General features: G+C 42.6%; 2 protein-coding genes across 6 annotated transcripts; both read right to left on the bottom strand.

Moving 5' to 3' along the window:
- Positions 1 to 964: 964 nt before the first annotated feature.
- Positions 965 to 7,712, bottom strand: metap2a (methionyl aminopeptidase 2a). 5 transcript variants are annotated; one of them, XM_070928992.1, is made up of 11 exons: positions 7,542 to 7,712; positions 5,564 to 5,665; positions 5,395 to 5,451; positions 5,151 to 5,253; positions 4,590 to 4,751; positions 3,940 to 4,121; positions 3,173 to 3,267; positions 2,999 to 3,095; positions 2,713 to 2,816; positions 2,447 to 2,562; positions 965 to 2,079 (listed from the first exon to the last, which is right to left on the bottom strand). In XM_070928992.1, exons 1-11 carry the CDS (start codon positions 7,705 to 7,707, stop codon positions 1,827 to 1,829), a joined length of 1,437 nt encoding a protein of 478 aa, XP_070785093.1. In that variant the 5' UTR covers positions 7,708 to 7,712; the 3' UTR covers positions 965 to 1,826. The 5 variants fall into 5 exon arrangements, with proteins under 5 accessions (XP_070785093.1, XP_070785091.1, XP_070785090.1 ...); XM_070928990.1 differs by having other exon boundaries at positions 5,395 to 5,457; positions 5,570 to 5,665; XM_070928989.1 differs by having other exon boundaries at positions 5,395 to 5,457; positions 5,570 to 5,665; positions 7,551 to 7,712.
- A 1,322-nt stretch (positions 7,713 to 9,034) lies between these two features.
- On the bottom strand, positions 9,035 to 22,618 carry vezt (vezatin, adherens junctions transmembrane protein). Its single transcript, XM_070928744.1, has 12 exons — positions 22,575 to 22,618; positions 21,566 to 21,697; positions 17,138 to 17,227; positions 16,832 to 17,016; positions 16,057 to 16,341; positions 15,091 to 15,237; positions 14,450 to 14,597; positions 13,609 to 13,970; positions 13,081 to 13,274; positions 12,429 to 12,535; positions 12,058 to 12,265; positions 9,035 to 11,232 (listed from the first exon to the last, which is right to left on the bottom strand). Exons 1-12 carry the CDS (start codon positions 22,608 to 22,610, stop codon positions 10,679 to 10,681), a joined length of 2,448 nt encoding a protein of 815 aa, XP_070784845.1. The 5' UTR covers positions 22,611 to 22,618; the 3' UTR covers positions 9,035 to 10,678.
- Between the last annotated feature and the right edge of the window lie 52 nt (positions 22,619 to 22,670).

Genomic DNA, 22,670 nt, shown 5'->3' with positions numbered 1-22,670 from the left:
ACAGTGTATACAGATTGTGATATTTTTCTCCATACTGGAGAAAATTGTACAAAAAAAGGTATTCTCCACCTCAACCATGTTCCCTCTGATTTCTCCATCAGAGGGGAATTCAAAGCACACTTCATGTTGTTTTTTTCTTAATTGTCAGATGTTGTGACACATTGTTTGTTGGCATTTTGGTTACTACTCCATGGATGTATGCATGTGTGTGCGTGTGTGTGTGTGCGCGTGCATGAGAGAGAATGTAAAATTTATGGAAGTTATACTATGCAAATTGTTACCTCAATTTTTTTCTAGAGAAAATTACCTCAATAAATGAGAATATTTTTTCATTTTTCTACATAAGATGCCAGTGTCTTCCTTTTTTGTCAGTTTGTCCAGGAAGCTAGTCAGGTCAGTTATTTATATAGCCCAAAATCACAAATTTGCTAATGGTAATGTCACCTTTCACAGCCAGATACATATTTTATGTCAATATTTTGAGGGTTAATGTATTAACAAATGTATCACAGCTCCAAAATCCAAAGATAGCTAGCTAGATTATATTATAGCAAACAGATTACATATATTATTATAAAAATTAACACATTCATACTTTAGAGGCTGGAATCAGTCGATCTTTTGCTTTTATTTATTGCATAAAATTAATAGTTTGACACTCTCACCCAATTCTCAGCAAGAAAACAAATTTTAGAAGTGCATTTACCAAAATATCAAACTATTCCTTGCCAAAAATGGATTTATTCCAGCTTCTAAAATATTAGTATTTGCTGGTTTTCTTAGTCCTCTGCGACAGCTAACTGAATACCTTTCAAGCAATTTGAAAACTTATTTGATGGACATTTAACAGGTTATCAAGAAAATAAAAAGCAGATTGAGAACTAATATACAGCAATAACTTAAATATACTGTTGTGAGATTAGATTTCTCGTACTGTGATCAGAGACATCAGAAGACAACAGGCCACAATGAGCAAAATCATTTTAATCCTCTTTTTTTTTTTTCTTACAAAAACATTTTCAGGGAGTCCAAAATGAAGCTTTGTAATTGGGAACATACAGTGGCAGCAACCATTTCAAAGATATTTTACAAATATCAAAGAAACGACGACTAGAGGGCCAGAGTGCAGAGTTCCCTCCTGTAGCGACAGAAGCCAAACATACAGCTGCAGATGCACAGTGTCTGTAGCAAGATGGCATTTATCACTACGACACCCCGAGCTTTAAATGTTGGGACTTGTCAGTTTGCAGATATTTCTGGCCATGCATCGGCCTACCCACTTCTTAAACCCATCAGTGGCATTTGTGCTTAATTTAACTTGAGCACTAAAAGCACTGGAGGCTCAGAGTGGAGCCATAGAAACTTTGAAAATGAAGGGGAGGTATAAGGTGGGTTTTCACACGCTCACCACCTCTTTGAATACTGACGGTGCATTAGATTCAGCGGCAGCTTAAATAAACGTTTAACTGTTTGACAGTTAACTTTTGAATGGTTTTGTAAAATGAGGTCCACAGGACATTGAAGGAAACTACAATGCTTCCTCCAACAGAAACGTGTTGGCTTGTTTACAATTTCTTTAGCTGTGGTTGATGATAGAAAAACTCAGAAGGCCAGTCCTTCTTCCTTGCAAGCTGTGAGTGGTGCATTGTGGGTAGAATACAGTAGCATTTGGCATCCCTCAAAGCTGCTCTGAGACAACCACGTCCTGTTTTAGAAGCTCTTTTCTGTTTTTTTGTTTCTCTGAAGGAGGAGTTGCTAACAGGGTCTGGAGGTGCTGTGTGGCGGTGAGTGGGGGTGTGGTGCTGTTGAAGGGTGGTGTTGGTGTGTCAGTAGTCGTCTCCCCGGCTCACCACCTCCTTGCAAGTGGGCCTGAGAAGGATGGTGTGCTCGAACTGAGCGGTGTAGCAGCCCTTGGTGTCGCAGAGGGGAGGGTAGGGGTCCACGATGCCCAGGTCGCACAGGTTCTTCAGGGCCATCAGGTACTTGCTTTCGCCCAGACGGTCCAGCCAGCGCCGACAGAACGCCAAAGTGCCGAAGTTCTCGTTGATGACGTTCAGCAGGTGCTTTGCTCTGGGCAGCCTGGAGAGGAAGGAGGGAGGTAAACATCCGTTATTATACCAGAGCGACTCCAAGACCACAATTTAAATATTCACAGTGTTCAGTTACATTATTGCATGGTGACAAGTCAACCTGTCTGCGCACTTCTGTTCTGCCTCACAACAAGATAGCCAACTAGCCACCTGGAGTCCCTGCAGCAGGTACACATATAATGCAACCACCTTTACCTGAACGTTTTCTGAACCCCAGGCTCTGTTTTCACTGCCTTTATTGACATTGTTAGCTGGGCATGGCAATATTGTTCTTTCCAGGTCATGTTGTAGGACACGTTGTACGTCCACAGGTTTAAAAACACACAGCAAATATCCGAAGACAGACAAGCTCTTACCTGATGGGGACGTGGCCGACGTCAAAGTTTTTCATGTAGTGAGAGCACTCCATGTCATCGTGGACCACACCTTTACCTGTGCTGCCAAATGTCTCGATTGCATAAACCTCCCCCTCCTGCAGGGTGAAAACACAAGATCAATAAAAAGCCTCTGAAGTCAACTGAAATTGAGGCCTTACACATAGCTGCATTTAACTCACAGCTACAGAGATAAAAAAAAATAAACATAACATTAGTCAGAATGACGATGGTCATAATTAACTCACCTCCATTTTCGTTGCTTCTCCTCCTTTAACGATGGGCACAGTCTTGCCAGCATGTATTCTGTACTGACCGATCGAATGACCATTCAGGTTTCGGATTGGCTTCACTGGAACAGAAGAAACAAGTTTAATAAATAAACAGGAAACATTATCATTGTTCTTGTTATTACTGACATAGGTATAATTAAGTATCTGATCGGACTCTGTATCAACAGATAACCAACATTAAAAAAGGACTCAGATCGTGGCATCTCTAACGTGCAGCGAGTGTGTAGTTAGAAGAACCTACCTTGGTATGTTTTGCCATCAAGCTCGACCTCGTAGGACTCCATCACTTCCTGAATCGCCTCTCCAACGTCACACAGACGCACATCGATGCCGGCGTTCTGCAACAAACAGGAAAACATGAGTTTCAGGCAGATGAAACACATCAGAGAGGTGTGTGTGTCTGTGTTAGTCATACTTTGATTCCTGTATTGGTGGCGTCTCTCACAGCCTCCAGCAGCTTGTCATACTTTGGATTAAATGTGACAGTGAAGGCACAGTCAATGATTCGCCCTGCAAACAGACACCAAGCAGAAATCTTTTAGCTGACGTATTATAAACACAGCTTTCTTTCTTTCTTTTCTTTTAGAGGTACTGTTGAAACTAGTGTGCCTATTTTCAAACCTCCAGCAAAGCAGACGAAAAACTGGTTTTGTTTTGGTAGGTTTTCTTAAGTCGACCAAGATCAACATCTGAGCATCTGGTGCTTTCATGTGGAGTTAAGGGATAAAATTTGAAGTTTAAAAAATAGTTTTAAATACTGTGCTTCTCACAAATGGGGCTGGAAATTAAAATCTCATCTATCATCGCTTTTGAAGATTTTAAAATATTATACTCAAGCACTACATGTTCATGACATTACAGCTAATAATTATCCTGTGTATTCGACTTCTGCATGTATTGTTTTCCTTTCGGGCAGCCATTTGTTTCCATTTATATTTTAAATGGAACTTGTTTGGAGAATGATTACCGACTCAAACTGTTCAGCGTGATGAGTTTAGTCTCAAGAGCCTGACAATTGATTTTCATTTCGTACAGTAATGAATGTAATTAGCTGCCTGAAATGTAAATCTTCTCCTGCAGCTACTCTGACTATCCATTATGGATACAGAGTGGGCCTTGAATGCATCGCTTTTAACCATCAGCACAAAATGTAGTTGAAGCAGCACTTAATTCCTGTGGTACCGTTGATGTGCGTGCCGAAGTCAATCTTGCAGACGTCGTCATACTGCAGGACGGTGGTGTCTCCGGCGTTGGGAGTGTAGTGGGCAGCACAATGGTTCAGGGAGCAGCCGGTGGGGAAGGCCAGGCCGGCATCCAGCCTGTTCTCCTTTATCAGCTTACGAGAGCAGTCCTCCAATCGCTCACTGGGTGGAGGGATGAAAAATAAAATGAGAAGATTAACGTGGATATAAAACAGTATTTAATGGGAAATTAGCTTAAAATGAAGCAGCATCCTGGTCTGAAAACAACTCCCAATGTTGAACCTATAAACAACTGCTTTGTCTGGTTCAGGGGTTTTCAAATCCCCAACACCCATTTTCTTTAGCTGACATTTTGGCAAATTAGCACCATTAAAAGAATGGCGACTTAGTTCCTGTTTGCAATGTACCTGTGGATGTACAGAGAACTATCACAGGATTACTTTCATACTGAAGAAAACTTTAAAATGTGATGATTCTCAGGCAAGATCTGGAGTTAGAAGGAGGTTCTTTTTTTCTATGACTTCTGCGCAGATATAAGTAAATTTATTTGCGGTGCACATCAACGATAATAATTATACATGTAAATAATAATACTGATGAAGAGGATTGCAGTGATAAAGGCAGTCTCACCAGATTTCAATCATGGTCATGCCGGGCTTCATGAAGCTCCGGACGTGCTGGCGGACCTGTCTGTGGGCCTCGGCTGCCTGTCTGAAGTCATTCCACACCTCCTCGTTGGCTTTATCCATCACCCGCTTCTCGTCGCTGGTCGTACGCCACGCTGCACTGCGACTGGGAGAAGAACACAACAACAACAACAACAACAACAACACACATCTTTAATTACGGACCTCAAGGAAAGAATGCTTCTTCTTCAGAGGTGTAGTAATTCTGAACATGTTAACGCTCAGGCATGAACTGGTTTTACAACATAGCAACAGCAACGCTCATTACTCGTCGTCGAGCTAATGTCACCTGACAGAATCATCTGCACAGAAGCACATAGTGTAGACAGCTGCAAGGGTATCGCCTATTTTTACTAACACGCAAATCTGAATATTTGAACACAGTCCACCCGTAAGTGGAATACATTTTGTGATTGGCAAAATGTTTGCCATTTTACTTTAGACATGGAAGCAGTTTTAATGCTAATATAAGTGTGCGTGTGTGGGGTATGTGTGCTCTTCTTACCCATCCTGTAAGGTGGGGTATTCACACTCCTGTCCGATGGGGAATACTCCAGTTGGGTATAACTCACAGATGGGCACAGATGGAGGATCAGTCTGAGATTTGGCTGCAGGCAGAAAAAAGAAAACACATCATCAAACTGACTCTGTGTTTGAGTTCAAGACAAACAGTGAACCTTCAGCGAGGCGCGGCCATTGCTCTTTTCAACGGTTAGATTATAAAGCAAATTAAAATGTGGTCCACTCACGTCCTTTCTTCTTCTTTTTCTTCTTCTTCTTTTTCCCTGCCGAGTTTTCTCCATCATCTCCATCTGTGCGAGTGAAGATATTGTTGTCACACAAACTACCAAGTGTACTGTGTTTTAGTAAGAAGATGTGTGTGTGTGTGTGTGTGTGTGTGTGTGTGTGTTATCAGACAATCACCTTCCTCGCCATCCTCCTCTTTCTCTTTGTCTTCTATCGCCTGCTTCTCCAGCTGTTTGGTCACTTCGGTCACTCCATCAGCCTCCGCCTCCGTGCCTGCAGCGGCAACAACACCATCAACAACAAGAACACATACACAGTCCAACAAGCAATCAACCAGCAGCAGGCAAAAGATGCTGCATCAGCACAAGCAGCAGAAAGGAGAGGGCGATGTGGGAAAACAAAAGTGCCATGACAAGAGATACAAATTCCTATATTGGCAGATCTCTTAGATGTATATTCACAGCAGCTACGTGTGAACGAAGAATGTAAACTATTGTCTACAAGGAAAGCAGAGAAAAATACATACAAAAATTAGAGATGCATCAATTCGACTGTCTCTCTCCTGATTACAATACTTCAACTCCGAATATCTATCAATTCTGACTACCGACCCGACACCAGCATTCTCCTTTCCCCAAATTTAAGAGGAACTCATCTGCATCACTTAAAAGAACAAAAACGTGTTGTGACTTAAACTAATGTAACTGGAAATACTGCATTTTATAGCGACGCTGGCGGACAATCTGTATTTAATGTGGATTTGTCACATCATGGCCGATACCAGATCCACTTCATACATTCACTGGAGGTGAGTAGTGGATCATTTGATTTTTAAAACATTGAGTGTATTGCGGAGGATCTGCTAATTGAACATTAATTACTTGCTCTGTCAAAGTGACAGCTACTCTAACTCATAACCCATAAGACCCATGTTAAGTGGGTCTTAGAAGGAGTCATTCTTCAACAATCAAATCATGTCCGTCTTCACTTCAGCAACTTTAACATGACAATTCACACAATTCTGTACAAAACACTTGATATTCCTTAGGTTTGCTTTAAAGGGTTTCTAAAGGGTATGAGCAAGTATTTCTCCACTACAAGCAGGTATAAATGTAATAAACAGATTGTTATCACAAATAAACCCCATGTTAAATGCTCCTGGGGTATGTTCTGTAACATATGAAAATTTGACATTTAGTAAAATGTCTCTATATTGCAGGTGATTTAGTGGAGTTCTAAGTGAAAGGAGATTAAAGAGAGCATATGTTCATGGTGTGTTGATGTGGTTGCATTATTAAGGAAATCGTCCTTTGGGTCATCTTTCCTTGCATAATATCTCTGGCAAAGGGGGAATTACGAAACAGGAAAACTTGGCTGAGGCTCAGCGCAGTCGGCAAGGAAAACAGTTACTGAGTGGAGCGGTTACATCACCAGCCTCTTGTGATTCTTCTCTGAATCAACAGTAAATTACTTATTGTTTCAGCTGTGCTAAATGTCACTGTTCCTGGACGTGGCTCTGACTAAAGCCCGGCGTGTTTCATAAGGCCTGACAGGCGCTACAGCAACACCATCCACACTGCTCCCAACCCGCATGGCTAATGAGGAGCAGCGTCAAGTTACACATGTTTCAACACCCACCTTCCGGTGTGGCTATCTAAATAAACGTCACATATAGGCTACATGTCTCCAATGTTACAAGTAACGATTACAAATATCATGCAAAATATACTGTAAGTGCAAGGTATGGCAGCGACAATCTGATAAACAACAATTTTACTAATTTACTGTATATTTAATTGCGTATATCAATACAATTGGATGTTATAAATTTGGTGACGTATCCACAAATGTAAATACGCAAATAAAAAAACATTACTTGTTATTTATATTACTAGTTGATAAAAATCAATCAGTCCCTTGCCAGTCTCCTCTTCAAACAATAACATGACGTATAACAACAATAAGCAGGGATTCTTCAATACAACCCAGTAAAAGACAAGACTTCCCACAAGCGAAGACTTGGGCTCCATTATTTTGAAGGCAACTTCCTGTGATTTCCGGGTGTGTCGTAGCTAAATTTGGCTAACTAGACGCAGCTCTAATAAGTAACATTAGCTCTGCTAGCCTGTTAGCAAGAAACTGATCAGACCAGTCTCACCTGTCGTTGCGGACTTGTTCTTCTTCTTCTTTTTCTTCTTCTTTTTAGCTGTCTCCTCAACAGGGTCGGCCTCTTCTCTGTCCTCTGTCTCCCCATTCAGCTCCCGGTCCGGGACTGGTTTCTGGTCCGCTACCTGCTCCGCAACCACGTCCGCCATGATCGCAGGCGCTGCTGGAAAAGGAAGCGCGAGGGACTGTGGGAGTGCTGTGCGTGATGCTGCCTTCATGGTCACTCGGTGTTTTTAAAAATGTTACCGATAATATACTTTCTCTTCTTCCTTTCGTATTGGTAGTATTAGTACTAGTAGTTGCGTTAATTATCACAATCTAATGGGCATCACAGTGAACCTTGGGGCCCCTTGATGGTCTAGGGTCCCGGTGCAGTTGCCCATTTTGCCCTTTTGGTAATCCAGCGTTTTATTATGCAAAACTGCATCAAAAGGAAGATTCTGTGTCACAGTTTATTTTTTCTTCTTTATTCTAAGTACTGTTTATTGTAAATTAAAATAACATCTTAAGAGTGTCTATTTTGATACAGATGTATTAAATTTTTTTTAATCCTATCACAAACATTTGATAGCATTCATAACTGGACTTATAAAAATGAGTTTCCGAAATCCGGACCTTAATGGGAGCACTTGAAGGCAGCACAAAGTAAAACATGCCGAATCAGCTGAAGGGGAGCTTGAGCACTGAGCAGTGAGCCTAATGAGGAAATAACCTGTGGAGAGGTATAAATACACGGATGAACTGCACTGATCACGATATCATCAATGTGATGTAAATAACAATATCAGAAGTTAGGTTAAATAAAACCAAACGGATTAAAGCTGTGATCTGTGAGCAAAAAAAAATAAATAAAACTATCGTTTATCACAAAAACAGCACATCACATATATATATTGTTATTTATATAAAGTTGTTTTTTACACAGAAATATAAAAGTATTTGAAGTTTGAGATGCTGGCACACATTGTCACCCATGATAAATGAAATCCTGCATTATTGCCACAAGCACGTGTGGCAGTCACACACCACTAGATGGCAGAGCTATAACAGTAAACAACTTAATAAAATAATGGCATTAATTAAGTTGTTGCGGTGCACTTGATGCACATTTCGTTGTCTTCATAGAAAAGACAGTTTCAGTGTGGGTGGCTTTAGTGGGAGTCAAATGCTAACCTGATCTGTTTAAACTAAAACTTCAGAGCTAGAGTTACTGAAATATGGTGTTTCCCTTCTTATATGTATTAAATCCCAAGACAGGGGCACTTATATGTTAAGTCTTTAGTCCTCTTCATCAGGTCTGTATGCAAGTCTCCACAGGCAGGAGTGGCTTTAAAGTGGAGCACCAGCTGTTGTGGGTGAGACAAATGCAAAATCCCACAAAACATATCAAGTGACTCACCGAACCTGTTTCGTTATCCCGACGCCGTGAGAGTCTCTGAGACATGAGCGTCATAAAAGACTTCAGGACACAACGAACACTTTCAGAATGGTATTTTATTTCACGTTGGAAAATGCAGGAGGGGGGAGTAGACCTCATCCCAGAGAGAGGGTGCAGGAGGGGTCAGGACAAGGCAGACATGGTGACAAGAAAGACTGGGAAGGTGGAGGGACATACATCAGGGCTGTCAGACTCTTATGGCAACTTCATATGAAACATAAAGTTATAGATTGCCCTCACATGAGAGAAAATCAACCTCTTTTTTTGTATATTTATATTACTGTACCCGTACAGGTATTTGATTTTAAACCTCACAGCAGCACAGCTCATTGGATTCATGCCACACAATTCAGTCCATAAAGTGTCAAGTCATAAACAAGTCTTCCTGATCTTTACGTGTGTGCCCCTGTAAACACAGACACTGAAAAAATGGGATTGTTTCAGTCATGAGTTGTTCTTAGATACAGTAGTGTTTTATTCCAAATAGGATTGTGAATATGTGGTCAGCTATGTGTTCACTTAACTGTCACCCCTCCATTGTGTCCAATTAGACAGCAGAGAGATGGATGGGACAAAAATATAGACTGATAGTAAAAATAGCTTTCCACTTCCTCTTCTTGCAGAGCTCCCTCTCGCTCACTTGGGTTGCTGGGTTCAGCTTTCTGCATAAAGTGTGTACAGATAGACAGCAAAGCGAAGTCATTTGAGCGAACTTGACCGCTGGACCAAGTGCAGTGGTGGAGAGTAACTAGTACATTTACTCAATTACTGAAAAAACATTATTTTTAAATTTATTTGTTTGAATACTTTAGCTACATTTTTTGCTGGCAATATTTAGGTTCTGTTGAATTCTGAATGCAAATTTTTACTTGCAACAGAGTGTTTTTATATATAGGAAAGTACAGCTACTTTTACTGAAGGAAAGGATCTGAATACTTCTTCCACCACTGACCATCTGTAAGGTTACACACGTTAGCTTAGCTGTAAGCTAGCTAATAACAGACGCACCGACCATGTCTGTGGGAGTGAGTCTGTGTTAGTTCAGCTAAGAACTCATCAGAAACTCCAGTTCTTTGTTATTTCTCTCCAGTCTCTCTCCTCTCCCCTCCCCTCTCATCTCTGTACATTTCATAAAGCCCCGGGATAAGCTCGAATTTTTCTTATCTTTGCGTTCTGCCTGAACACAGAAGTACCACTCTATCTCAGAATAATGCTCTCAACACTTCCTCACAGTCACTCAGATTGGAGTGTTTTGATTACAGTGACTCACGAGAAAACTGCAATTAAAACTATTTTCTTCTCAAAGAATCCTACTACACATTATTACTCTTTATGTATTGGAGCCAATGACTTGTTTCTTGAACGAGTGTGAACAATATACACTATGTGGATGTCACCAAGTGAACTGCAGACATTCTGGTCTTCTGACCTCAACACTGTAAGGTCATGTTTTGTTTTAGTGGTTCTGGTACCTGAGTTTTAACAGCAAAAGAGCAGTAAGAATCGTGGGTGAAGTACAGTAACATGGACGGACGGGTAATAGAGAGTGGCGTAAATTTGAAATACCTCGACACCAGAAACAGTTAAGATGTAACACAGACCCCATCGATAAAAGACACCCAGACAATCAGACATAAATACAGTCTCTACTCAGTGCTCGGTTAAAGCAGCAAGGTTTCATTTCAGTCCTTCTCAGGGGTTCGTCTGTCGCTCTCCTCTTCGTCGTCATCCTCCTCCTCCTCATCTCCGAACGTCTGCTCCTCCATGTTGATGAGTGAATGCGAGCGCGCCGCCACCTGAGCGGCGAGGGCGGAGCTGAAGCTGAGAGCCTCTGAGCCGTGGATCTCCGTCAGTCTGTCCATTACAGAGACAGCAGGGACTTTGGGCATCAGGAAGCAGTCCAGACCGTTCTGGCCCTCTGCCTCCTCCAGGACACCGTCGTACTGGTGCAGCTCCGACGCTCCTCCTCCTCCTCTTGTGCAGACCGAAGTTCCTCCCAACTCCCCTTCCTTCGCCTCCAAGCCACAGCTGAACTCCATCACCGGCTCCGTGGAGGGGTCAGGCCTCACCCTGCCGTCTCTTCCTTCCCCTTCCTCCCCTTCGTTTCCTGCTGAGCGCTCTGAAAGATGGTTTCCTTCTTCATCCCCAGTTTCTGCCGATCCCGGAGAAGTCGGAACGTCTGACGGCTTTGTGGCAGGATCTGTAGTCTCACTGTGAGCTGAAGGCGTCACAGCAGCTGAAAGAAAGAAGAAGAAGAGATGTATCATTTAGGGGTGAACTGATCCATTGATTTCCAGCTACTGCTCTTCTCTTGAACGTGTTTGGGACTGTCAGACGAAAACTATTTTTTTAATAGACTTAATGATAAAAATTGTTGACATATTAATCTATAATGAAAATAATCTTGAGGCAGCCCACAAATATACATTTTCATTAGAGGAGAAAGTAACGAGTACCCACACACTGGATGTTTTGTTGAAACGCTGCCTGTTTTACTTCAATAAACTTAAACTAAAAGCTGTAATCCAGTGTGCAGATTCTCTCTGCTTACTTCCCTTCAATGACTCTGCTGTCCAACACCTCGCCTAAATATAGAAACGGAAGTGGACACAACTACCCTCTATTATTACTGTCATCTTCCTGAATGTTGACAACATGGTCTAAGTAGAGCTGCAACGACTAGTTAATCAACAGGAATTTAATCTGCAACTATTTTGATAAACAATTAATCATTTACTTAATTTTCAAAGCAAAAATGCCAAACTCTCAGCTTCTAAAATGTGAGGATTGGCTGCTCTTGTCTCTTTTATATCATGGGAATATCAATATATTTGGGTTCTAGACAGTTGGTCTGACAAAACAAGACATTTGAAGATGTCATTTTCTAATTAATTGATAATAAATAATCGAAAATAATTGTCAGTTGCAGCCCGAGTCTAAAGATTTTGCTTGTAATAAAAATCTGGGAGAAACATGGAATTACATTTTTAGAGGAGATGAAATCAATGACCCCCTCGTATTTTATTATCACAGGAGAGAGAAGACATGGGTCAGTGCAGACCTTGGTCGTTGAAGAGCAGCTGCTTCCTCTTCATCCTCTCCCCCTCTGACGCACGGAATCCCAGCACAGCTTTGAGCTCTGACAGGACGCGACGGGACTCCTCCCTCTCCCGGCGCTGCCGCTCCCGTTCCTCCGGTGACAACATGTCGGACCAAGACCCTCTGCCTTCACCATCAGAGTCTGAGTCGGACACGTAGGCCTCCCACTCCTGGTTGAAATGGAACAGGGAAACAGATCAGGAGGACACAAGAGAAGGAGAGTAAGTTGTTTAATGGCAAATTTAAAGGCCATACTAGTACAGAAATCCTGACTGTGATAAATAGAGGCACACAATGCAAGATGTCACGTGGAGGGTGGACATTTCATCTTACCAGCTCTTCTGGCACAGGGTCTCTGTCCAGAATCAACGGGTAGGATGGAGGAGGAGCAGGAACCTCAGGTACAGGGGGACCACACTGCTCCAGACCCTCAGCATTACCTGCAGAGGTGGTGTGTGACGTTATTGACCTCAACAACTTGGTGATTGTGTTGACTGCCCTGCTCTGGTTGGTCTGTTTCTTGTCCTACATTCTGAAGGAGCTACTTCCTCCATGACTAGCAGTAGTCTTGAAGTCATGGTAAAGGAAGGAGGAAGTCTAAAAATAGGTCCTGCGTAAATATGGAAACCAATATACTACTAAAAGGAGGCGTCACCGCTCTGTCCTGTATATATTTATGGCCATGCTAGTGGTTTCCTTCTGTTTCCAGACTTTGTACTAAGCTAAGCTAACCAGCTACTGGCCAAAATGTTGAACAAAAAAGTTGTTTTTATTGTTTATTATAAAATTAATGCTTATTGTTATCATACTTCATATTGTTTGTGATATTGTTGTTATTTCTTTTAAAGTTTCAGGATTACAACTTGATTCACTATTGCTGTGATTGTTACTCGAATAAAAATAACATTCTGGGTATTTTAATATCAGTAAGTTCTGTATGTGTGTGTGTGTGTATGTGTGTGTGTCTGTGTTCGTCCCAGCTCACCTGGACAGGCGTTGGCCCGTCTCAGCATGCGCTCCACCTGGCTGATGGTGTCCTCCCAGCAGCCGGTGCTGGCCTGCATGTGAGGATGCAGGTGGTGCAGCCGGTCACTGAGGTCCTGGTAGCCCTCGAATGTCAACTCTGTCGGTTCCTTGGACACCATCAGTTTCTCCAGGTCGTCTTCCAGGATGATCATCCTGACGATATCAAAGACACAAGCGGATACCTTTTAAATGTATGTAAACTTGTAATTTCTATATTTGTCAAATCAAGGTGCAATAAATACCCTTTTCTGCATTTTCAGTATTTTCATATTGCATTAATTTCATGTTTTTGGTGTAAAGTACACTGTACATATTTTTATTTTTTTAGTACAATGTAGCACTACTTTGCACACCATTTTCTATACCCTTATTTATTTCTTTACTTTGTACTATAACTGCTTTACAGGTGGAATGACCCAGCACAGTTTCCCCACACTGGTCATTAAAGTCTCATCTCATTGCATGGGTGGGTGTGTGCGTGTCTCACTCGCTGAGCAGGGCCTTGAGGTGCAGCTGCAGGCTTCGGATGGAGGTATGCAGGGTGTTGAGCTCTCGGCACTTCTCCCTGGCTCTCACTGTCCTGTCGGAGCCCGTCGTCCTCAGCTGGGTCTCAAAGTGTCGGTGGAAGTCGTAGCTGCGCTGCACTTCACCGAGGCAGCTGCCCAGAGCGTGATGGAGGGGCTCGGTCACCGCGGCGATGGACCGGTGCAGCGGGGGAGGAGGAGGGGGGAAGGAGGTGTCTCCTTTGGGTGTGCCCTCTTCTGGCTCCTCTATTCTTCGGGGCGACAGGAGAAGAGCCAGTCGACGGAAACATTCAGAGCTTTGTCCCACCCACAGCTGGAACAGCATCTACAGGAGGACAAAACACCAGCTGAACAGCATGATCGTAACACCAGTACCATTCCTCTCTTTGACTTGTTTCAGTCCTTCAAGAGCCAAAATGAGTTCATGAATACACTCAAAGCTCTGACGCTCCTAAACAGTGAGCTACGTGACAAGACTGTAGTGTTTGCAAGAAACTGAGCTTACAGCTGGAAAGCAGGGAAGTGGATTAAGCTTCTTTGCTTTCTCGTCGAGAGTTAGATGAAAAGATCATTACAGCTCTCATGTCTGTACGGTAAGTGCGAGGCTACCGCCAGCAGCCGGTTAGCTTAGCATAAAGACAGCTAGCCTATATCTGTCCAGTAACATAATCCTCCTTCCAGCACCTCTACAGCTTACTAATGAACATGTTACGGATCGTTTGTTTAAAGTCTTACAGAGACAACAGGAAGTTGATTATAGTGTCCACCCATTACCCGTAGCCCTGGTTTGCCCTCAGGCCTTACCTTCAGGGCAGGCAGGCTGTAGTCATCTGTCAGCTCCTGAGCCTGCTCGTCACCCAGGTGCTCGATGCCCAGGCCGAGCCCCAGCTCCTTCAGAGGCACCGCAGACACATAGTTGGTCACATTATCGATCTCAGAGTTCAGAGGGAAGGTTGGGAGGGGTTAAGGACGCATCACACTTCAGTGAAAACAATGTGTGCACCTATTTCTGTCTCATAAAAAGCCTAGCTCACACAAAGGGCTATTTCATATTTCAAACGCATGTTTATGCCAATAAATGTCAACAATAAACATCTAAAGAGGTCCTGGGATTTCCAACCTCACCATCAAAGAATCAGCATTCTCGTCTTGCTGAGTAACAGCTGTTAGCCTCAAAAGACAAGAACCCAATGACATTTTCCCTCAAGATATTTCCCCTCCACACTCCAGATATTTATTTCTGACTCGTTTTTATTTAGAGGAGATGTTATGATGCTGAATGGGAAATGGGTCTTTGTGGAAATAAGGTATGAATTTATGTTTGTTTTGCAATAATAACACCAAATCCAGGCTAGTTGCCTGCAGTGTCACAACAAAAGAGACAGAACCAGCATGAAGACACGCTTATTGGAGTCATTAAGTCTTTCTCTCCAGGTAAAGGATATGCCTTGAGCATGTGGCAGGTGGCTCTACGCGAGGCTCTGAAGGCCGAGCGGAGCGACCGGTACAAGGCCTTCCTCAGTCCGATCAGCTGCTGGCCTCGTGGCATCGCCCCTGGCCCCGCCCTGCTAAAGGAGCTGGCCGCACTCACCCTGTCGAGCAAACTTGACAAGTGAAATGTGATACAACTGTGGAGACGTCCCAAAGAAGCAGGGGGGCACACACAACACTGAACACCACATGACTAAAGACGACACCAACAAACTGAGACAATTCGGACATGAACTCTACACAGGAGTGTAAGAAACACAAGGCAGCTGTGACAAACAAGATAATATGACATGCTGTTAAAAGGAACAGTTCAACATTTTGGGAAATATGCTTATTCACTCTTATAGCACTCTCATGTCTGTGTGGTATATATGAAGCAACAGTTGTAGCAGGTTAGCTTAGCACAAAGACTGGAAACAGGGGGAAACAGCTAGCCTGGCTCTGTCCAAAGGTAACAAATTCCACCAAATAGCACCTAATTGTTTGCCTGTTTCCAGTCTTTATGCTAAGCTAAGCTGATCAGTTGCTGGCTTTATTTTCATATTTACTGTATAGACAAGAGAGTGGTATAGATCTTCTCATCTAACTCAAAAAAGAGAATAATTGTATTTCCCAAAACTTCAAACTATTCTACTACTACTTACTTGGTGCTTAACATACTGATTTTTTTATAGACATTGCTAAAGCTATACACAGTGACAGAGACAAACAGTGGTCTAAAATAAGTGCTAACATAAAGAATAAAACACCTACAGACATACTACCCAAAGAGGTAAGTTAACTAACACTAAGCACTGAGTGAATTAACTGAGCAGGCTTGAACCAAGCAGTGTCAGTTGGATGCATGATAGGAAAGGCAGATTAACATTATGTGATTGGGTGATATGCATGTAGATAAGACATAAGTCGAGCACACTTACAGGGTGAACCCTCTGGAGATGACCTCCGTCTCCTGCACCAGGCGCAGGGCTTTGCGTGACAGTCCGGTCAGGGTCTTGCTGTTGTGGACCAGAGTCTGGAGCTGCGTGGTCCGTGCGTGGACGGCTCTCTGCATGCGGCCCTGCCTCCACAGCATGACCCCCCTCAGCCCAACCCAGCCCAGCAGCGCCAGGCTCCACGGTGCTGCAGCCAGCGACCACAGGCCCTCAGATGCGGAGCAGAGACCCAGCAGCACTGCAGCCAGGCCGACCAGCCCCGCCATGTCCCTGAGTGAGGAGAACAGGAGGGAATTTTGATCAGAGCAACCATCAAGTGCACTTGACAGTTTAAATCCCTGTAGGGACGAGATCAAAAGGTACAATCCATCAGCTTTACTTGTCAAAGTTGATTTACAAGTCCCTGAAGTACTGTTCAGTGAAAACAGATGTATCATGTCTTCTGTGGCTCTGGAGGAGCTCGCTATAATTCTATAGAGAAAAATACTTAACTTAATTACGTAATCTCAGTTTGGGTTTGGGCACTACAAATTTGTAACAGAAACCCTGGATTATAAACTGTGTGTGAGAAGTTTGAAAGACGTGGGTGTTTACGGGGCAGGGACTTGGTCTAAAGAAATACTGCCTTTACGCAATGTTGGCAGAAGGGCCATAGTTTCAGTTTGTCCTGGTGTTGTATTGGAAAGCATTATATTCTCTGGTGAGCCAATTACTTTGCCCATCCACTGTACATCTGTGTGTTTCTTTCCTAACAATGTACCATAGGGAGGGCCTGGCTATGAGGCTTGGTCTGGGCAGGGCACTCGCTCGGCTGGATGAGCCAGAGGGCGACGAGCCGAGGGTGAGCAGACTCGGGTCTAACAACTCAATCAGCTCCACATCCTCCTGCAGCAGCACGTCCTGGTCCAGAATGCACCTCACCGAGTACTGGCCGAACACACAGTCCTACAAGAAAAGAGAAACACGTGGAAAAAAGTGCCTAAAAAGAAGAGATGGCTTTGAAGATAAAACAGAGAAGTTGATGGTTTCAGTTCCAGCATTCCTTTCTGTTTTCCATTCTACCTACCAGCTGCTGCCCCAGCTTACGAGATGCAGCCGCCTGGTGAATCGGACTCCATCTCCACAAGGCTTTAGCCAGTCTCCATAAACGTCCTCCCTGCAAATCACACACAGGGGAAAGGTTGTAATACCCTGATGCAGCCCCAGTGAATCAGTTGAAATATATTTCAAATTAAAATAATAAATGATTCACCTACAAGTCTTTCAGTCACTTTGTGTGATTCCTCTAGCGTGGGTTTATTTCCCAGGAATCACACATCCATTCAAAAACAAGTGTGTGCATTCATAAACATACACACTCACGGTGCACCAAAAGGAGTATCCCAGGAGACAAACTCTTTCAGGCAACAACAATAAGAGCAATGTGTGTAAAAACACTCCCGGTTCTTACATAGCTCTGCTGTGGCACAAAAACCACATAACAGCTTCAGTTTGTTGTATTTCCATTTCGGTGCTATAACTGAATGTTATAGCTCATTCAGTAGCACATTCGGCATCAATAAAAGTCAAACTTTTATCCTTTCAAAATACATGGTGGACAGACGGAAAGCAAGCATTCTTTTAGTTCCAGACAAAGAAACAAATTTGTACATCTTTCAATGGAGACACTACACAGAAACACACACACACACACACACACACACACACACACACACACACACACACACACACACACACACACACACACACACACACACACACACACACACACACACACACACACTCTCTCTTCTGTTTTATTTCTTGCTTACTAGGAGTCTCTGCATTCCCAGCACCTCTGTAAACAGTCTGAGAGACACCCAATCACAACCAGAGTGACATGGAGCCTCACATTTTAAAGTGCGTTGACATTTTGATACATAACAAACCTCAGGCTGTTCGAAATGTTTTTCTTGCAAGCGCTAAGAGCCTAAAACAAAATCCCGAACTGTGTAATGCCTAATCATGAACAGGATCTACAATTCACTAATCTGCTAAGAGTGTTTCCTGGCGTCTGTGAAATGCTTTGTTTAAAAATGGGTTTTAGGCTAAAGACACACACGTTTTCTGTTGTCATGTTAAAAGTTAAAAAAATCCTGTCAAGTGTGCACGCTCAAATTATTGAGTCAGACTGGGCACCCTGCAAGCCCAAGTGTTATTAGTCTAAAGGCCGCAGTAGTATTGATTACTGATTGGAGACTGAGCATTCACACACACAACACTGGTCATCTGCCTCAAAGTAGGCCACAACTCGGGTCAGTCTTCTCTGTAGTATCAAAGCGGCTAATCCCACAGAGATGACGTAAACCATGTACAGATCGCCTCACACATGCCCGTACTCGCACTGCTAATATCCTGGCACAGGCAGCTCTTGCTCATCAGTATTCTCCTGCTGTCACACAGGGAACACTCCAGATTCCAGACGCTGGAGAGTGGACACACAGCAGACGGCTGTATATTATAGCACGTTTATGTGTAAACTCCTGCATGTTTACATCTTGTATTATTATACTGATGTTCATTAACATGCTGTGTCCCTATCAAATAAATAAAATAAATAATGTGTTTGCTTTACGGGAACATTTTGGGAAATACGCTCAGAGTTACACAAGACGATTGATACCACTCTCATATCTGTCCATTCAGTATAAAGCTAGAGCCAGAAGACAGTTAGCTTAGCTTAGCATAAAGACTGGAAACAGGAGGAAAATGTTGCCTGGTTCTGTCTACAAAGTCCACAACCTAAGTAACTTATTTAACCATTAATGAATATAATAATTAGTTGCAGCTCTAAAAGCATGTATACAGTAAACAAAGATTAGGAGAGAGTGGGTTGGAGTAGTTGAGAATTGGTATGAACAGGGCACCAGTTTACATACTGATTTAGAGCAGATTAATTGACAATGAAAATCATTGTTAGTTGCAGCCCTATACTGGTTACAAGCAGTTCTCTACAGTACAGTTCTGATCATTTATTTGCTTATGCAGCATTACAAGCCCTATACCGGTGGTCACAAGACAGCTGCTCAAAGGCATCACTGAGGTAACTGTTGAAGGAGGGAACACTGCAATTTATTCACTGTCCCACATAACATTTGTGGAAACCAGTCTGTGGGTTATGTTACTTAAATATCACCCGCTTCAACACACAAATTATTTAACGTGACCCCAAACATATCAGCATATCAGGTCAAGGACAGTCACACATACTGTATATACCACAAATGGTGTACGTGAGCTGTGTTCAGAAAGACTGTGATGCAAAGAAAGACAAACTGTGGTCCGTCTACATGAAGGAGGTGTTTGGCCTCGGCTCCGACTTTATCTGAGCTCCGGGAAACTGGTCACAGAGGGACGACCCAAAGGCTTTCCTGTCTCATCTGAATCCCTCATCCTCCTTAACTCCTTAGAATAACAGTGGACCGGAGAGGAAGCATGACACGTACGGAAAGTTCCTGAACGAAGCAAATGCAACACCGTTTCCCGTCGCGCGGGGGGGGGTGGCGAGGATAGGCAGGGTCATGTGATCCTGAGCTTCCCAGGACACACTACTCGCCTGTATGAATCACAGGTCGACTCAAACTGCGGTCATCAACGGTTAGATTAATGCAAGAGCTATTCAACGTTCACGAGCACCTTTGATTGCAGAGCTGAAGTGCACACAGATCCATACGCATGCGAATATCAGCACACACAAGTTGTAAGTGGATGCTCTCACTTTTCACCTGTCATATACTACCTCGTTATTTATTCTTTTAATTTCACCAGTGCAATACATATATATATATATATATATACACACACTCAACAATGCAATACATATATATATACATACACATACATTTTTATTGGGGTTTTTTTTTACTTTTATTTTTCACTTAAATATTGTAAATGTGTATATTTTTTATTTTCTAGTTCTTATTTTTATATCTTATTTTTGTACATACTCTCATTTCTAAATGTATGCTACTTTCTACTCTTGAATGGGAGCACCTGTAACTGTATAATTCCCCCCCCGGGGATCAAGTATTTCTGATTCTGATTCTGATTCTCTCAGAGGCAGATACAACCTCAGAGAGAAAGCAGAGTGTGGTCGCAGTAATCGCATTTGGGGCAATCTCTTCTAAAATCAGAACAACAGCAGGAGAGAGAGAGAGAGAGAGAGAGAGAGAGAGAGAGAGAGAGAGAGAGAGAGAGAGAGAAGAGAGGTTTTCTTTCTAAAAGGGAATCTGCTGTGTGAGTAAAGAACATGCAACGCAAAATACCTGCATCTGTGTGTAGGAGCCCCTGGTTGCCATGTCTTGTCTGATTGAAGTGAAAGCACATAAATCAGTGCTCATAACAGTCTGTGGGTGATTGTGTGCCAATATGTGTCAGAGTTTGGAGTCAATAGTCAAATTAATTTCTGTCTGACTGCACAAGTCAAACTGTGACACACACACACACACACACAGGGAGGCAGACTGTTATGACTGAACAGTGATGGGGGTTAGTTAGGCCTGCCCCTTCTTAGTCAGTTAGTTGACTGATTTTGACCTGATTTTCTCTATTAATCGTTTAGTCTATAAAAATGCCCTTCACATTTCCCACAGTCCTTGTTGACGTCATCAAACACCATGTTTTGTCCGACCAACTGCCCAAACAACCTGAAAGATATTCAGTTCACTGATATAACAATAACAAATCCTCACATTACAGAACCTGCAACCTGCTTGCTTTTAAAAATGGCTTAAACAAGTATTTTTTTAAATGTATTAATCGAATAATCATTGCAGCTCCAGATAAATAAATCAACAGAAAATGAATCTGCAACAATTTCAAAAATTTACTAATTGAGCAAAAATTCCCACAATTCACAGGTTCCACCAAATTACATGATTGATGTAACTGCTAATGAAAACAATTATTAGTTGGAATCCTAATATGATTATTTTTTTAATAGTTATTTTATGATCGATTTTAGGGTGACTGTATAATATCTGTCCAGGGAGTGTGGATGAAAAATAACCTTTTGGCACATTTACAGTCATCTTTAAGCATGTGCACTGGCCCTGTTAGAGAAACCAATAAATAATTACAGCTATTTGTCATTAGTCAAAATGATACCCATGTCTCTAGACAACGGGCGGATGATGATGCCTGGATGTACACCAGGTTTTATGTTTACATGTTTTTATGTCATTGATGTACATTGTTTTATGGAAGCTTGTGTTGTGTGTTTTACATGCCTTAGTAAATATCTTTTATGTATTTTATCATGATTTATGTTTTTGTTTTTTTCCCCAAGGGACAATAAAATTAAAGTTGAGATAAGATTGTTAAGATGAGATTGATGTTTCAATCAAATCAACTAGTTGATAAGTTAAAGAAAGGAAATCATTTCTTTAGGAGAGGACAGTTGTAGACGAGAGGCCAGCCATGTGTGATATTTGTGTTGAGGATGGGAGGAACTCACTGAAGTTCTCTGTGTATCTTCGTCGGGAGAGGCAAGGTCTTGTTCGCCATATTCCTCCTCCTGTGATGCCGTCGGACATGCCTCAAAGTCTGTGTGCCCTAGATCATGCAGGTACTGGAAAAGAGGGGAGTTCTGCAAAGAGAAAGAGGGAGTGTCAGACAGATTGAGGAATGATGGATTAGGAGAAGAGGGGAATGGAGAGCGAGAGACAAAAAATAGGACATCCAAGATTTCCCTTCTCTCCTGCATGGATACTGGACTAAATGTAAGCAATTCATCATGTAATAATCATATCTCCTCACAGACGATGCTGTTTATTACCCTGAACAAAGACAGCTCACAAACCAAATCAGCCATGAAATAAGCAGAGACGATGAAAAACACCCCGTGCTAGAATTTGTCCAAAAGATGCCTGACCCAGTTCTCCCCCAGCTGCTGCTGCTCTGCTCTGTGTTATGGTACCTCTGGTGCACAGGAGCATATCAGTTTAACGTATTTAGCTATCACCCATCATTACACACTGCAAGCCTAGATAGCAGTCAAATACTTCAGTGCTACTCACATGCATTGTCACACGAAGTCGCAGCTCATGTTGTCACCATCCAGATGTAGCTACGTGTGTGTCTGTGAAGGGTTTTTTTTCAGAACCGACGCATTGGATCTGGTCATCCCCACCCCACCTCTAACTACCACTCTAGTAATGATGAAACACCGACAACAATGCGCACACTAGCCCAGCTCAGTCTCTCTCATGACCACCAAAGCTCCTTGGCAGAAACACAGTTAGCAGCCAGCCAAATATGTGGATTTGTTTTGGATTGTCAATGCATGGCAACAGAGCAGACGGCTGCTTATGTGAAGCTAGCTACCTACTAGCTGGCGAAGCTATCTGTGTAAGCTAGCTGCCGTTAATGAATCAGGAACACGTCTATGTTTACCTCAGAGCTCGCGAGGCATGACAAAGCATCAGTTACAAGTTTCGATAAGAAACAGCGGCGGGAATACAAACCTCAAATACCACATCTTCATCAAACTCCTCAGTCATTGCTCTCCGCCATCTATACGCAGCCCGTTTTGCATTCTGAAGTTGTAGGCGACAGTCGTC

Source organism: Enoplosus armatus, chromosome 22, assembly GCF_043641665.1.
Source record: "Enoplosus armatus isolate fEnoArm2 chromosome 22, fEnoArm2.hap1, whole genome shotgun sequence".
Taxonomy (NCBI): Eukaryota; Metazoa; Chordata; class Actinopteri; order Centrarchiformes; family Enoplosidae; genus Enoplosus; species Enoplosus armatus.
This window is presented reverse-complemented; position numbering and strand designations above follow the sequence as displayed.